General features: G+C 38.2%; 1 protein-coding gene across 4 annotated transcripts in view; it reads left to right on the top strand.

Moving 5' to 3' along the window:
* Positions 1–17,897, top strand: part of LOC150081042 (phosphatase and actin regulator 2-like) — a 286,501-nt gene that overhangs the window by 225,843 nt on the left and 42,761 nt on the right. For all 4 annotated transcript variants that reach the window (XM_090381992.1, XM_090381995.1, XM_090381994.1 and 1 more), the window contains exon 7: positions 3,138–3,307. In XM_090381992.1, coding sequence (XP_090238118.1) covers positions 3,138–3,307 — 170 coding nt within the window. The remainder of the gene's footprint in view (positions 1–3,137; positions 3,308–17,897) is intronic.

The raw sequence follows: 17,897 nt of genomic DNA, 5'->3' as shown, positions 1-17,897 counted from the left end.
CCGGTCATGGAAGTCTTAACTTTAAATTGTTCTCACTAGGATTAAGTAACACTTCTCTTTGTAGTTGTGGTGCTCAAGAAACCTCGTTTTTCATTGTCCCCTGTATGATGATTTAAGACTGGACTTTCAACTTCTCACAAATGTATTTGACTGCTCCGAACTGCCAAGATTGGTTAACTGTTCTGAATATTATACTGCCTTCTCCACCTATGCAGAGAAATTGTTTAAATGGAGGAAAAGAATTCTTGCTCCTGAGGTTCAGTAAAATGCTAGACTGTTTCTTTGGATTACTCTTACCTGATGTATTGATCAGTCTGCTGGACTCCGAAGCCCAGTATTTATGTATCATCATTGTATATAGTCTTTTTATGTACCATCATTGTAAATAGTCTTTTTATGATATTGATGAAGGTATATCAGGCTTAGTGTCGAAGTTTGCAGATGATACAAAGGTTGGCAGGGTTGTTAATGACAGTAATGGCAGTGTGCTACTGCAACAGGATCTAGATAATTTGGGCAGATGGGCTAAGAAGTGGCAACTGAAGTTTAACCTTGACAAATGCAAAGTACTGCATATGGGTAGAAGTAACCCCAGAGAAACGTACCAACTGTGTGGTACTACACTTAAGGTGGTAGAAAATGAAAAAGACCTGGGAGTAATTGTGCAGGCAGATATGAAGTTTTCTGAGCAATGCAGACAGGCTGCCAGGGCAGGTCATGGGGTTTTGTCAATGATATATAGGAATTTTGCTAGCAGTGAAAAGGAGGTGATTATCCCTCTGTATAAGGCAATGGTCAGGCCACGTCTTGAGTACTATGTACAGGTCTGGAGGCCTCATTTTAGGAAGGATGTAGATTTACTTGAGCATGTACAGAGAAGGGCAACAAGGTTGGTGAGGGGAATGAAGGGATCCTCTTATCAAGAGAGGCTTAAGTTCTGCAAATTGCAGTGGCTGGAGACTAGGCACCTGCGCAGTGATCTGATTGAGGTGTATAAGGCCTTGAATGGGTTCAGCACGCTGAATTCTGATGGGATCCTTCCACTTGTTCAGATTACGAACCTAAGGGGGCATAAATTCAAATTAAGAAAGGACAGATGTAGAATAGATGTGCGGAAATTTGCCTTTAGCCAGCGGGTGGTTAATTGCTGGAACAAACTTCCAACTGTCGTTGTGGAAGTTGATAGGTTGAATAAATTTAAGGAGGAACTGGACAGGCATTTGGAGGGAATGGTGTGATATTTTTTTTTTTGGCTGATGCTGCATAAGCTCATACATTTGCTTTCTTGCATCACATGCCACTACTACTACTACTACTAATCATTCTACTTTTCATGTATAATTAATCATTGTACTTTTCATGTATAATTAATCATTGTACTTTTCATGTATAATTAATCACTATAAATTGTACACAATGTATAGATTACTTTCAGTGGCAAATAGGGGAAACCCTGGAGCCTGCCAAAAAATAATAAAATACTTTGACTTGACTTGACTTTTGTTTAAAAATTACTGGCTTTTAAAAATTGAGGTGTAAAAATTTCCGAAATAGTCACCTAGGTTATGAAATTATATTGAAAAAAAAAAAAAAAAAAAAAAAAACTGTCGGCACCTTCCAAATCTAGCAGTCCATTATCCAGCACCACCCATTTTCTGTCTGTGTTGGAAAAATAGAATGGATGAATCCAGAAAACCACCTGGAAGTGACAAATTTATTTTTAAAATTGGCCAAAGCAGCATGTTTGAGCTGATTGTGTAGAATGTGGATTTTGCTGTAGAGCCCTAAATTTTTACTGCACTCCAGTGACATTAGTTGCTTTTCGTAAACAAAATTAGTGACTCTGATAATAAGTGATGATTTACTTAGTTTCTGGTATCATGATTCTTACATGAAGCATTCAACTGAGATAATGAGTTGTTAAATGTATATATACTGTTCAGTGAAACTTTATTTAGAACTTTTAAATTGTCATTTATAAATAACATTGGCACAGGTGCATCTATCCATTTCTATTTTCCCATATGGTACCTAAAAGAAAATTAAGTAGTGCAGAAGACTGGCCTTTCAAAAAGGGCACACACAAGAAGATATCTGTGTGGTGGAAAAGGCTATATTGTATTGCCACATTCTGGAAAAACATATGTGAAACTTTTTTCTTTACACCTGTTAAAGGGAAATATTTAATTTTATTTTTATTTACTGTATAATATGTACCTATATATTTATTTTATTTTTTTATAATTATAAAATGGCCACCTGAAATTCAGAAAATTACAAGATTGAAGTATAAGAATTGAATTACAAGATTGATTCAACCCAAAGGTTGAAATATGAAAATGCCATTAGTCTATATGGTACTGGTAACTGGTATGGGGGGGGGGGGTGAAAGATTGCTAAATGACTAAATATGCTCTTAATATTTAAAGTTTGAGGATAGAAATTATTCTTATGTAATCACTCATGTTACAAAGTGAATGTGCCTGTCTGTAGATGAAAGAAGTTCCTGATTTAATAGTGTTTTTAATGTGTTGGGTGTGAGCTATCATGAAAATGCTTTTATTGTCTAACACTTTAATAAAAAATAGATTCATAGTGGTTTCAATTTTTTTTTAATTGAAAATTATAATTATATCATGGCCTACCCAAAGAAAATTGAATCCAGAATCATATTAGGATCTGTTAAGCCATCTGTCTAGATTCACTATACATTAAAGAATACTACAGTATTGTCACCAATTTAAACAGTAAAGTGAACTGTGACATAAATGTTGTCACATGGTAATCAACATTTATTCATCTATCAACATGTTAAGTTTTGCTACAGAGTTACAGAAGTATTAACATGCTTTAAATAAACTTAATGTAGATTTATGGCTGTGCAGTAGATGCTACACCTACCCCTAGAGAAAGTCTGCACTTTGATTGGTTGGAGACTAGAGTTCTCCAATTGGAGTTGTAAACTGGAGTTCACTTTTCCATACGTGTAACTGGCTTAGAATAAATATATGCAGTTTGTAGACAATATATTTATTCCTTATGACCTTTGGCTGTTTTGCTGGTTATCTTTAATAACCCAGTTTTAATAATAAAAATAAAAAAATAAAATTTTTTATTTCCCCCCAAAAATTATGTAGTTTGCAAGAGAAGAATTTGGTTGATGAGAGTGCAGCTGTTATGCTAATGGAAAATAAAGAGAACTTTCCAGTCCCTGATGTCAGTATTAGCCAAGCAGATATTTCAGACTCAGATTCTGAAATTGATAATCCCATTATGTGGAGGGACTACTATGGAGATGACGAACAGTGTGAGTATTGGGCAATTTTTTTCTCGATATTGTGTTCAAATAAAATTAAGTATCTTAAGTTTAGAGGAACCTGAAAATTGTCATATTTCAATTATAAATGCTCTCAAATTTTAAAAAAATTAAAATATTAACAATCATTGAAGTTTTGTATTTTTGAATGTGATTAATGATTTTGGCTGTGTTCTTTAAATTATCTGTTGCATTCGAGCATGAAGGTCTTGGGACCCTCAACCCTAAATAAGTTAACGAGTCTCTGACATCCTCTTACTTCTTTGAAGTTGAAGTAGTATAAAATGATGGTATGAGTATCTGGTTAGATTGTGGAGAAATTGAAAAAGGTTCTTGTAAATCAGCCAGTAGATGGCAGACTGAATGGGAGTAACATTTTAGTAAATTCTGTGTTAGATGGATAGTCTTGCTCTTCTGTTTCATTTGGACTTTGGAGAGGGAGGCGGGGGGGGGGGGGGCATAGTTGGAGAAAAAGGATAATTGCCAAAGCAATTGAAATTCATTGGTTTTTTTCTTCACCCCCCCCCCCAATTATTTCATTTATAACATATAGTCTCTTGTTGAATGGCATATTCCTCTACCCAAGTTCTGCATATTCAGTTGTTCTTACTTCATTTTTCTTCTTTTTATATCTTGTTAAAACATCTCTTTTCTTTTTTTAGGAAAGTTCAACTGACATCTTTATGATTTCAGTATACATGTTCCTGCTCTGGCTTGTTCAGTTTACAGTACCTGAAATCTGTTCTGAAGCTTAGTGACAAACTCTATAAATTAGTTCTCTTTATTTCTGTGCAGCTAACCATTCTGTTATCACTACTTGTACTCACTCATTCAGAATTATTTTACAATATTTTTGAAGATTGCGACAAATGCCCACAGTATCTCTGCTTTGAGTATGAAACTCTCATATTTGGACCAATCCATGTCCTTTGTTTTTTTTTCCCCTTTGAGAGACAATATTCATTATTTTAACTTTTTTTTGTCTTGTGAAGTGCAGTAGTCTCTTATCTCTTCTATTCCTTTTTCTTATTTCAAAGTTTACAGTTTTCGGTTATAGTTTCTATGGGGTTCTGTTTTACACTAATTTTTGTTGAAATTTTCCATTATGGTAATAAAATGCATGTTATTCTGTTCTGGTTCAAGATATGCCTTTCACCAGTCGAAGTTTGCAGATGATACAAGGGTTGTTAATGAGAGTAATGGCAGTGTGCTACTGCAACAGGATCTAGATAATTTGGGCAGATGGGCTAAGAAGTGGCAACTGAAGTTTAACCTTGACAAATGCAAAGTACTGCATATGGGTAGAAGAAACCCCAGAGAAACGTACCAACTGTGTGGTACTACACTTAAGGTGGTAGAAAATGAAAAAGACCTGGAAGTAATTGTGCAGTCAGATATGAAGTTTTCTGAGCAATGCAGACAGGCTGCCAGGGCAGGTCATGGGGTTTTGTCAGTGATATATAGGAATTTTGCTAGCAGGGAGGAGGAGGTGATTGTCCCTCTGTATAAGGCAATGGTCAGGCCACGCCTTGAGTACTGCATACAGGTCTGGAGGCCTCATTTTAGGAAAGATGTAGATTTACTTGAGCGTGTACAGAGAAGGGCAACAAGATTGGTGAAGGGAATGAAGGGATCCTCTTACCAAGAGAGGCTTAAGTTCTGCAAATTGCAGTGGCTGGAGACTAGGCACCTGCGCGGTGATTTGATTGAGGTGTATAACCTTGAATGGGTTGAGCACGCTGAATTTGGATCCTTCCACTTGTTCAGATTACGAACCTAAGGGGACATAAATTCAAATTAAGAAAAGACAGATGTAGAATAGATGTGCGTAAATTTGCCTTTAGCCAGCGGGTGGTTAATTGCTGGAACAAACTTCCATCTGTCGTTGTGGAAGTTGATAGGTTGAATAAATTTAAGGAGGAACTGGACAGGCATTTGGAGGGAATGGTGTGATTTTTTTTTTTTTGGCTGATGCTGCATAAGCTCATACACTTGCTTTCTTGCATCACATGCCACTGCTACTACTACTACTACTACTACTACCTGCTCACATCGTAGAACAGTATAGAGACCGATTCAAAGCAGTCCGCCGTGAATATACTAACAAAATTTACCATGCCAAGCAGAGCTCCTGGCATTCCCTTGTCGAGACTGAGGGGAACCGGAATCCGTGGGGTTTAGTCCACAAACTCGTGAGGAATAAGCTCATACACTTGCTTTCTTGCATCACATGCCACTACTACTACTACCATTTTTCCCTCTCCACCATGTACACTCCTTCTTTTGCAATTTCATAGAGTTCTTCAGCTAGATGGTTTAGTAATTTTTTTGGGGAGTACTGTTTTCAGCTGGTCACTGGAATGTGTCTGTTTGAATTCTGTGAGTTATCTGCGGATTATTTCTGGTTCCGAGAATTTTGTGGAGATCAGTTTTCCCTCTGGTAGATTTTCAATTTTGGGAAGTTCTGAATTATGATTTTCCTGTAGAGAGGTTTCACATGCAATGGGATTATGATCAGAATTTAAATGAGAAGGTGATCAAGGAGATGCTGTCAAGATTATCGAACAGTAAGTCCAATGCATTATTTTTTTGGATTAGTGGAGGCATGTTGAAGGCTTATTAATTTTATGAAGATTTATTTTATATTAAAATTATAAAATTAACAAAAAAACCCTTTTATATTTCCAAAAACGAAACAAGGAATGCCTTTCTAAAGATATGGCATTAATTGGGGGGTGGTATCAATGTTTCCCTTAGAGCTCTTAATGTGCTAAATGCAAAGTCAGAGCATGTTGATGTGAATTTTGCATATGCAATCCTGCTCATGACTTGGTCTATAATTCCAAACAAATGAAATACACTTTAATATACACTGGTGTTCAAAGAAAGTGCATCACCTAGGAATTTCACATTTCTAACCCTTTTTCACAATGGTATGTTCTAGCATCACAAACAGAAATATAAACAAAGATATTTATTAATAGTTAAGGCAAAGCTAAGTAATATTTGATAGGTGCTTTCAAAATATTCGAAAATGAGCATTTGCAAACTTTATACAACATGTTTTGGTAAGGGCATCTCCGTAGCCAGGTGGGTAGGAGTAGCACTGCATAGCACACGCTTCTTGATTAGACCGGGGTTCGAGCCCGTGACCACCAAATACTAAGGATGCGGAAATGTCAGGGAACGACCACTGCACATCCCCGGAGCAATTATGACCTTAGTTGCTATACTCCTTAAAAAAAAAAAACAAATAAATAAAATAATGTTTTGGTAAACATGACAATTGTGGCCGAAATGTTATCACAAGCCCTGAATTTGCTTCAGTTTATCATTTTAAATGGAAAACAAAATGAAAAATTCACCAGGTGCAAACTAATATTTAGTTGAACCGCCTCTGGCCCTGATGACGGCCATCGAGGCATTGACAAGATTAATTTCTGAAGATAATCAACTTGATAGTTCACGGTTCTAAACACGAATTATGGCTTCCTGAAGTTCACGAAGAGCCTTTGGTTTCTTTCTGGCAACTGCAGATTCCACACAATGCCAACAGTTCTCTATAGGATGCAGGTCCGGGCTGTTTCCTGGCCAGCTAATAGTTGAAATGGACTGTTCTTCCAACCATTTTTTCACCTACAACAAATGTAAACACATTACTGTCAAACCTCTAATGCAGAAATGAAGCTAAAGTAACTACAGAAATGCCTACTTACACTTTTTGCCCGATGACAAGGAGCAGAGTCGTCCTGAAATATGCAGTTACTTGGGAGGTTGAAATGGTCTCTAATGGTTGGCAGCAATTTGCCTTCCAATATAGCCAGGCATCCATTGGCATTTATGGGACCTTTTTATAAACTGCAGGTGACCTACTCTGCGATACGAAATGCACCCCATATCATTTGGCTGGTAGGGAATTTCACTGTAGACACCATACAGTCTGGATGGTATTTTTCACCACGTCTACAGCGAACTGTTTGTCTCCCATCAGAGCCATGCAGGTTGAATTTCTTCTCATCCGAGAAAATCACTGACTTCCAATGCTTGGTGATCCATTTGGCATGCTCCTTACACCAAATTAATCGGGTCTTTTTCATTTTTTGTGTGAGGAGGGGCTTTTTCTTAGGATGACAGGCTACAAGTCCATTTTTGAAGAGGCATCTTCTGACTGTTACTGCACTTGCTACCACTCCTGTATGTTCTTCCCGTTCTCTTTTCAGCTCAGACAAAGATGCTTTACAGTTTTTAAGGCATAAGCGCTTCAAAATGCAGTCCTGTTTTGGCGTAGAGGCTTGTTTGCATCTGGTTCCTTTTTTTTTTTTCCTATCAGCAGAACCATTATTCTTAAGTGTGGAAAGAAATCTACTCACTGACTAATTACAATATGACGGGAAGAACATTAATGCTCTTTCTTCGTGGCATCAACTGCATGTAACTTGCCATCCTGACACAAGCAAGGAATGACTGCAACTCTTGCAGAGCGTGCTTATATAGCTGAAATAACAGCTGATGTAATATTACGTCATCACCTACACATGTCAATCTTATCTGATGCAACCAGTAAGAAATATTGCCTTTTAGCATTAGCATTAGTAGAGGCATATGATGCAAGAAAGTAAGCTTATTCAGCATCAGCCAAAAAAAAAAAAAAAAACACACCACTCCCATTTCACCCCTCCGTTCATTCGAAATACCTGTCCAGTTGAGCCTTAAATTTGTTTAGGCTATCAACTTCAACAACAAGTAATGGAAGTCGGTTCCACCAACCAACCACCCGCTGGCCAAAGGCAAATTTCCGCACATCTATCCGATATCCGTCCTTCCTCAATTTGAATTTATGCCCTCTGAGGTGATTATTCTGAGCAAGATGAAGAATCCCATTGGCATTGAGCAAGCTCAAACCATTCAAAGCCTTATACACCTCTATCAGATCACCTCGCCGGTGCCTAGTCTCCAGACTCTGTAATTTGCAAAACTTAAGCCTTTCTTCGTAAGGGCAACCCTTTGTTCCATTCACTAATCTTGTTGCCCTTCTCTGTACCCGTTCCAGCAGCTCTACATCCTTCTTGAAATGAGGCCTCAAGACCTGTATACAGTACTCAAGATGTGGCCTAACCATTGCCTTATACAAGGGAATAATCACCTCCTTATCCCTGCTAGAAAAATTCCTGTATATCATTGACAAGACACCATGAGCTACTCTTGCAGCTCGTCTGCACTGCTCAGAGAACTTCATATCTGCCTGCACAATTACCCCCAGGTCCTTTTCATTCTCCACCACTGTCAGTGTAGTACCGCAGAGTTGATACGTTGCTCTGTGGTTACTGTTTCCCATTTGTAGTACTTTACATTTGTCAATGTTAAACTTCATTTGCCACCTCTCAGCCCATCTGTTCAACCTTTCCAGATCCTGTTGCAGCAGCATAGCGTCAGTAGTGTCCTTAACAACCCTGCCAACCTTTGTATCATCTGAAAACTTGGACATTAAACTTGATATACCATCATCAATATCATTCATAAACACCGAAAACAACAACGGACCCAGCACTGAACCCCGAGGAACTCCACTAATAACATTAGTCCACGTTGAGCAGTGTCCATTGATTACCACTCTCTGTCTTCTGCCACTCAACCATCCCCTTATCCATAGCAGCAATTTGCCTCCAATGCCACACTGCTCCAATTTGTGGAGCAGTCTTCCATGTGCAACAGTATCAAAAGCCTTTCTAAGATCCAAATATATAATATCAAAGTTATTCCCTGCATCCAGTTCTTTTGTGACTACATCATAGTATCCAATCAAATTGGTCAGGCAAGACCTGCCCTTAACAAAACCATGCTGCATCTGAGCTTTAACTGAATTCTTGTCTAGATGATCCTGCAGTGCTTCTTTAACCAGTGCCTCCATTAATTTACCTGGAACAGAAGTTAAACTAACAGGTCTATAATTACTTGTGTCAGCCTTTGATCCTCCTTTGTGAATTGGGGTTACATTTGCACATCTCCAGTCTATGGGTACCTCCCCTGAGTCCAAAGAAGCTCTCATAATTATGGCTAGGGGTTTGCTTACTTCCTTTGCTGCCTCCTTTAATATAACTGGATAGATCCCATCCACCCCAGGTGCCTTTTTTATGTTTATCCTCAACAATCTCTCCTCCACTTTCCTCTCAGTTATTACAAAATCATCTAGCTCACTGCCAATGTTTACTTTACCTACGTCATTCTCCTTCCTGAATAACTCCTCATGCGTGAATGTAGATGCAAAATACTCGTTTAGATTGTTAGCCACCTGAGCAGGATCCTCAACTGTTGAACCATCAATATCCAGTGGACCAATCTGATTCATCCCTTTCCTTCTTGGGCGCCTCCGTAGCCAGGTGGGCAGGAGCAGCAGTGCGTAGCACACGCTTCTTGATTAGACTGGGGTTCGAGTCCATGACCACCAAATACGGAGGATGCGGAAAGGTCAGGGAATGACCACCGCATATCCCCGGAGCAATATAGCCTTAGTTGCTAATGCTCCTAAAAAACAAATAACAAACCTTTCCTTCTTGAGTTTAAATAGGTAAAGAACTCTTTTCTGTTTTTCTTTGCATCCTTTGCCAAGGGTTTTTCGTAGTCTGCCTTTGCCTGCCTAATCTCCTTTGTGACTTGGTTACAGACCAACTTATATCTATCATAGGCTTCCATGTCACCCATTAATTTGTATGTATTCCATGCATTTTTCTTCTCTGCCACATGTCTCATTAGTTCATCTGACAACCATTTAGGCCTAAACCTTGAACAATATTTCTTAGTTGGTATGTAAAGCCTGGTAGCTTCCAAGATTAGTTCCTTGAATGCTTCCTATTTTGAATTTGCTGTTGGTAACATCATCAGTTGGTCCCTGTATAGAATTTAAATACTGTCTCAGACCATCATAGTCGCCTTTACGAAAACAAAAACCCTTCCCTTTACCTCTGATGGTAGTTACCTCCTTGAGTAAATCCCACTTCAACACACTGTGATCACTGCCACCTAGTGGTTCATTTATCTGCAGATTCTTAATGCATGAAGAATCACTACTGATATCAGATCAAGAGTATTGCTCCCTCCTGTTGTCGCACGAACATGCTGATGTAGAAAACAATCATCCAATAAATCCACAAAAGCCTTGCTAGTGTGTGAGTGACCAACCCACAAATTCCAGTCAATATCTGGGAAATTAAAATCCCCCGTTATAAGACTCTCTGATTTACTGGCCCACTCTATTTCCCTGTACAATATCTTATTATACTCATCAGAGTCATTAGGCCTATAGCACACTCCTACTCTCAATTTTGATTTCCCTGTGCTTATGTTATTATGCTTATGTTATTATGCTTATGTTATTATGCTTATGTTATTCTACTTATGGTTATTATACTTATGTTATTCGGACGAAAATTACAATTTTAAGGGGCGATGCACTTTCTTTGAACACCAGTGTACATTTATACCTTCCATTATGAGAGTTGAATGAGTAGGTGTGACTAAAATGATGCAGAAAATATAATTAGTAATTAGCTATAAACTTGAAAGAACTGGCTTAGCTCTTGGAGAATGATGTTACTGTGTTAGAATGTGATAAGGACAAAAAAAATTGCATGTCTTAGTGTTATTTTGTTGCCTCATTGCTGGTTAAATGTTACTTAATAGAGAAATTAAGTTAATTTTTGAGTTATGAAAAATTATTGATGATATGATAAATGGGAATGAAATAAACACTGCGCTACCATGTTTTCAAATTAAAAATGTGATATTTTGGTTGCACGCACTCTTCTTGTTCATAATAGCAGAATTGGACTGTTCATCTTAAGTGACTATTTACAGATTTACCTGTTTAAATGAATGGTGTGAGTTGAACCATGGCTCTCAATCCAAAATGTATTGTGGACCAGCAATCTAACCAGCTGAGTTTTTTTTTTTTTTTTATCGTGGCATTTGTTTTACACAAATATGTGGTTGACGAAGGCAAAAAATCTTTGTTGTTTTTTCATGAAGTGTTGGATATGCTACCTTTTCTTTATTCCACACCAAACAATGCTAATTGAATCAGAGATTTATTTTAAACCTAAATAAAGAGTTTAGTTAGTCTACTCTTCAATGCCCATCAGCATTGTTTTGATGTTCCACAAACAGATTGGTAATCCAGAAATTTTCCAGTCACTACTCTTCTAGTGAACAACACTCAAGAAAGTAATCCCAGGTCTACAAGCAATGTTTGTGATGCTTCTAATATCCAAACCTTGTTGAGCTTACAAAATATGAAAATGAAGGAGGTATTTCATAATTATTTTCTTGTATATGCTTCCACCAGATCTTTAGCCATTTTTTTTAAAACACTTTTAGAAGAAGAATTCTTTATTGTATACAGAAGGCTCATTGCTGTACACAACACCCTTCACAGCTACAAGCCAGGGATTTGTTTTTTTGTACATACTGAAAACACTAGTAATACTTCCTTGAACACAAATTTAAATCTTAAGAGAAAATGTCTAATAAAAATTGTTTTGCAATACATCCTTTGTCACAAAAATAGCTACCCAGTTTTGAATTTTCTTGCTTTTGTTCATTCTTTTAATCTTTGTGTCTTAATTGGAATAAACTCTTCAAAGACATCTTCTTGATTACCATTGTACTTCAACACAAATTAGTAACTGCGTCTAAAGCCCACATTTCTTCACACAATCAAAAATTCATGAATTTAGTATACTTCTTAATAAAATTTGTAGTTTGTACCAATTGTAAGAACTTCATTCAGGTTTGCTGCTAAATGCTGATGGCAAATAAAACACCATGCAATTATTGTTCCATCTTCACCCACTTTTTATTTTTGCTGCTACATCCAAATGCTTGAAGTCATGCATGCTGTTCTATACATAGACTAATACTATTTTTCTGATTCAAAGATTTACTTTCAGTGTCTTGGGCCCCAAGTGCCAAGCGATTTTTCTCTGAGATATATAGAATGCTCTTTCTAAGTGATAAAGTTTCATTTCCTTTCTAGCGTCTTTTTCTCTTTTGTTTACCAAAGTGGTTCTGTGCTTCAAGTGTTAAAGTAAGAACCAAGAAAAGAAAACAACCTTTCTTTTTTTTCAGAGTATATACCGGGTAGTTATAAAATAAGTTTCCCTATTCAGGAGACCCATAAGTGCTGTGAAAATTGGTGGGAATGTCGTTTAAGATATGGGGAAGCAATTTGTAGAAGAAAATTAGTTCAAATTTCCGCCATCGGGGGTGAAATTGGGACATACTTACATTATACGGGGTATATCAATGCTCCTGATGTCATTCTTGCAGATTTAGGTTTAGTATATCATGTCACTTATACATAGATTGAGAAAACACTTTTCTCCCTCTTGGTGCTGGATTATTCAAGCAAAAGAATTATAGTTTTTTTAATCGATTCTCATTTTAACTTAAGTTAGGATGTTTATACCCCAGTTGTCGCTGTTTTAAACAGCAGCAAGTGGGGGGGGGTAAACACCCAAGACTGGCTGTTTAAAACAGCAACAAGTAGGGGATAAACACCCTAACTAATACTAACCATAGCGGGCTAGCATGTCAATCACTACTACTCGCAACAATCAGTCAGAAGGGGTATCAGATTGTAAAGACTTAATTTTTTTTTTTTTTTTTTTTTTTTAATTTTCATAATTTTACATTTACTAGCATAATGTTTTTTTTTATTTGATAATTGTATGTTACCAAGCATAATACAATGGTTTTAAATCCAAACTGTGATTTGCTGCCGAAGTGTATCTATTTATATATGTATATCTCAATCTATGTACAAGTGACACCATACATTAAATTGCAAGAATGACGTCAGGCACATTGATATACCCCGTATAATGCAAGTATGCCAAAATTGGCATTGTAAACATGAGATGGAATACTTAACTTAAGATTAGATTTTAATATCAGAACTTAGAAATCTACAGATATTCTATGTGCTTTCCTTCACTTGATATGACATTCTTATTATTAGTAGTGTCCCTTAGGATTCAGTGTTGGGCCTATCGTTGTTTTGTATATTTATCAATGATATTGATGAAAGTATATCAAGCTTAATGTCAAAGTTTGCAGATGATACAAAGGTTGGCAGGGTTGTTAATAACAGTAATGACAGTGTGCTGCTGCAACAGGCTCTGGATCTGTAAAAGTTGGGCAGATGGGCTGAGAAGTGGCAATTGAAGTTTAACATTGACAAATGAAAAGTACTCCCATGGGTAGCAGTAACCCCAGAGAAATGTACTAACTGTGTGGTGTTACGCTCAGCAGTGGAGAATGAAAGAGACCTGGGAGTAATTGTGCAGTCAGATATGAAGTTTTCTGAGCAGTGCAGACAGGCTGCCAGAGTAGGTCATGTGTCTTGTTAGTGATATATACAGGAATTTTGTGAACAGGGATAAGGAGGTGATTATCCCCTTATATAAGGCAATGGTCAGGCCACACCTTGAGTACTGCATGCAAGTATGGACACATCATTTTAGGAAGGATGTAGAGTTGCTAGAACGAGTACAGAGAAGGGCAGCGAGACTGGACTGGTGAGGGGCCGACCGGGCTAGCCAGGTGGGTAAAGTGCCTACCTGGTAACCCAAAGGTTGCGGGTTCGATTCCCTCCTCGGGCTTGGATCAAAGTACTGCAAAAACCTTGGGAGGTGCATTATGGCCACAGAAGCCTATGCGCCAACAACTACCAAAAAAAAAAAAAAAAAATTGGTGAGGGGAACAAAGGAGTGCTCTTATGAAGAAGAAAGGCTTAAGTTCTGCAAATTGCAGCTTCTGGAAACTAGGCACCTGCAAGGCAATCTGATTGAGGTGTATAAGGCCTTAATGGATTGAGCAGGCTCAATGGTAATGGGATTCTTCCTCAGATTACAAACCTGAGGGGCCACAAATTCAAACTGAGGAAAGCAGTTGTAAAATGATGTGCGGACATTTGGCTTTAGCCAGCAGGTAGTTGATTGCTGGAACATACTTCCATCTATTGTTGTGGAAGTTTGATAGCTTAAATAAATTTAAGGCAGAACTACACAAACATTTAGAACGAATGGATCAATGAAATGGGAAGGGTTTTTTTTTTTTTTTTTTCCCTTTTTTGGCTGATGCTGTATATTTGCTTTCTTGCATCGTATGCCTCTACTAATGTTAATGTCCTGAAAATGGAGGACTGCATGCCACACAGTTTCGCATAGCATATAAGTGGGGTTGTTGACTACATGCTGTTTAATGATTGCTATCAAATCGACAAGCGTCTGTATGCTGCCACGGTAAACTTTTTCTTTCAGGTAACTCCGTAGCTGCCGACTGGGCTAGCCGGGTGGGTAAAGTGCCTGCCTGGCAACCCAAAGGTTGCGGGTTCGAATCCCGCCTCTGGCTTGGATCAAAGTACTACAAAAACATTGGGTGGTGCACTATGGCCACAGAAGCCGATGCACCAACAACTACCAAAAAAAAAAAAAAAAAAAAAAAACCCTTAGCCAGAAATCACAGGGATTGAGATCTGCTGATCGGGCTGGCCAGAACTGCAGAAAGTCTCTAGAAATGATGCAATCATTTCTGAATATTGAACAGAACAGTTCCTTCACTTGTCAACCAATGTGGGGAGGGGCACCATCTTGCATGAACACTACGGTCTCCAAGCATTCATTGCTTTTCTTGCAGAGCAGGAATAATGTGATCTCTTAGAAGAGTGCAGTACTGTGCACTAGTTACTTACACTTTATGGGGCCATGTGGTGTAGACTCTTCAAAGAAAATGGCCCAACTATAAACTCTGCTGTGAATCCACACCATACTGTAACGTATGTATTTTGTGCATTTACAGCCCCATGAAGAGTGAAATGTGCCTCATCAGACCACAAGATCATTCGAGCCCATGTATCGTCAAGTTCCATACGAGCCACAAAGCGTAGAGCATACTCTATTCGTTGTTGCTGATCACAAGACTTTAGTTCTTGCACTACGTGAATCTTGTACAGGAACCAGTGTAAAATTATAAGAAGCACTTTACGTACAGTAGACCAAGGAAGGTTGAAGTCTCTTGACACACCTCTAGCAGGCACTACTGACTGGTAGTGTTTTGCATTCTGACCATTGCAACTGCCACTTCATTCACTACCTCCATTCCAATACGTAGTTGTCTGGTCCCCTGCCTGGAATTACACCTAACTCCCCAGCCTCTTTAAATTTCTTTATTAGTTTTCAAAGCCCCACTAATGTCAAAGGTCCTTTACGTAAACCTTTGTAAGTTTCTGATATTCACGTAGTGCTGCATTAGCATTACTATTATTCTGGTAGAGCAGTTTACTAAAAGAGCACGTTCCTTTTTTGTAAGAGCCATAATGATTATTGACGGTGGCTTTGGTCTTTCTGCTTTTATCTAACAGGATGTAATTTGCGTAAGCAGCGTGTCTTGAAGTAAATAACAACTTTTACATATGTGCAGCGCCGTTTTTCCCCTCATGACGGAAATTTGAACTAATTTTTTTTTCTTCTGCAAATCGCTTCCCCACACCCTAAATGACCTATCCATTGATTTTCACAGTGCTAACTCTAACCGTTTTGACGCTAGAGTCTCCTAGGGAAACTTATTCTTTAACCACCTGGTATATGTTGGAAGCCTTGTACATTAGCTCAAGACTTAAGGGACTGTACAAGTCTTATGGTAGGAAATTTCTGTCAGGGTGGCCATGCTTGTAGTTAGAAGGAAGCTATTTTGCTGAGACAGAATACATTTGAAAAAAAGTTGGTACAGGGATCTTTGCTAATATTATTATTAATATTAGCCATATGGTGCAAGGAAGCCTGAGGCTTATGCTGCACCAGCCAAAAAAAAAAAAAAAAAAAACCTTGAGAGAGAGAGAGAGAGAGAGAGAGAGAGAGAGAGAGAGAGAGAGAGAAGTAGCAAGGGAATCACCAAGAAAGAGAAGAATGATGGTATCCAGCTCAGTATCCTGGGTGTGCCAAGCCCATACTCACCAGATGTTGAGCCCCTGGGGTTAAGAACTTGCAGTATGTCTTTGCGGCATGGTGATAAATCTTTCTTTCTTTCTTTCTTTTTCTTATGAAAATCCCAAACACAAGAGGTATTAGAACCTATAGTACTTAGTACCATGCATGGGTTAGAGGTTGAGAAGATGAAAGAAGATATTTGTTGATATTAGACTTGAACTTCTGTAGACTGTAATTTTCAGGAAATACGTATGAAGGAAGGTTGTTCCAGAAAACAAGGTTCTAGAAGCCTGAGAGAGGTTTTGGGGGCACCATCCCATATGTGGGAACGATATTCCATCGTAGGATGGATTTGCGATTTTTACAGAGTAAACAGATGCCAGCTTAAAAGTAATGCTGAGAGCGAAAGAGAAAACTAAGTTTTTTAGATGCAGAGGAAGCAATATTTGTAATATGCTTGTGCCAATAGAGATTAGAAGTCAGGGTAATCCCCTAAAGAGATATATCATCTTGCCTAGACGGAGTGTCACCAAAGATAAGCATAGGACCAGAAGAATCCTTTCTTAAGACAGGACTGAGTTTTAGAAGGATTGAAATCAACTAAGTTGTCTTTGCCCCCTGGAGAATTACCTGGAGATCAACATTTAAGATATTCGAGAAGTTGAAGCTGATTGAGCAGGGCAAGGTTTCTCAAACTGGAAAGTGAAATGCAATGTGCTATTATCAGCAAAACTATGGATAGGATTTTCGGTCAATGGAAGAAGATCCATTGAAGAAGGTCAGTACAAGAGAAAAAGTGGGGGGAAAGAACTGAACCTTGGGGGACACCAGCATTAGTGTAGAAGTTAGAAGACAGATAGCCATCAACCTCAGTGAGTGATCAGAGAGAAAACTGGATAAACAATTACAAAAAACAGTTGGCAAACCATAAGATGGATGGAAGCTTGTTGAGAAGACCTTTACGCCAAACATAATCGAAATCCTTTGAGATGTCAAGAGCAACTGTGTGTTTCACTGAACTTTTCCATTGAATTTGTCCATAAATGGGTAACATAAACCAGAATATCACCAGTGGATTGACACTGACGAAATCCATACTGGTGATCGTTGATCAGACGGAAGGTTTCTAGGTAGTTGTACGAGTTGGCGGTTAATTGATTTCTCCATTACTTTAGAAAGAGTAGAAGTATTTGCAATGAGACGATAATTAGATGGGGGGGATATGTCACCCTTTTTGGGAATTGGCTGGATATGAGCAAATTTCCAAGAAGAAAAAACACCTTTGGAATAAGAAAGTGAGAAAAGGCAGCAAAGAACAGGAATAAGTTCAGAAGCACAGGAACTGAAGCTTTCTTAGTATCAAGATCCTTTAAAATCCTTCTGACATCTTTTTGATGGAAGACCACAGGAGGCATTGAATGGAGCGTTGTTGGGAATGGTGGGAGGTGTTTTACCAAGATCATTAATACACGAGTTGGAAGAAAAAATGGGATGCTAGCAGGTCAGCTTTATCCTTGGCTGAAGCGATAATAGAACCATCTGGATTTGACAGAGGTGGGGGCAGACATGGGCAAAAGTAGCAGCCAATAGCTTTGTGAAGA

Source organism: Mastigoproctus giganteus, chromosome 9 (assembly GCF_048544385.1).
Source record: "Mastigoproctus giganteus isolate SK-2022 chromosome 9, ASM4854438v1, whole genome shotgun sequence".
Taxonomy (NCBI): Eukaryota; Metazoa; Arthropoda; class Arachnida; order Uropygi; family Thelyphonidae; genus Mastigoproctus; species Mastigoproctus giganteus.
Note: the sequence above shows the minus strand (reverse complement) of the source record. Positions and strands in the feature narration are given on the sequence as shown.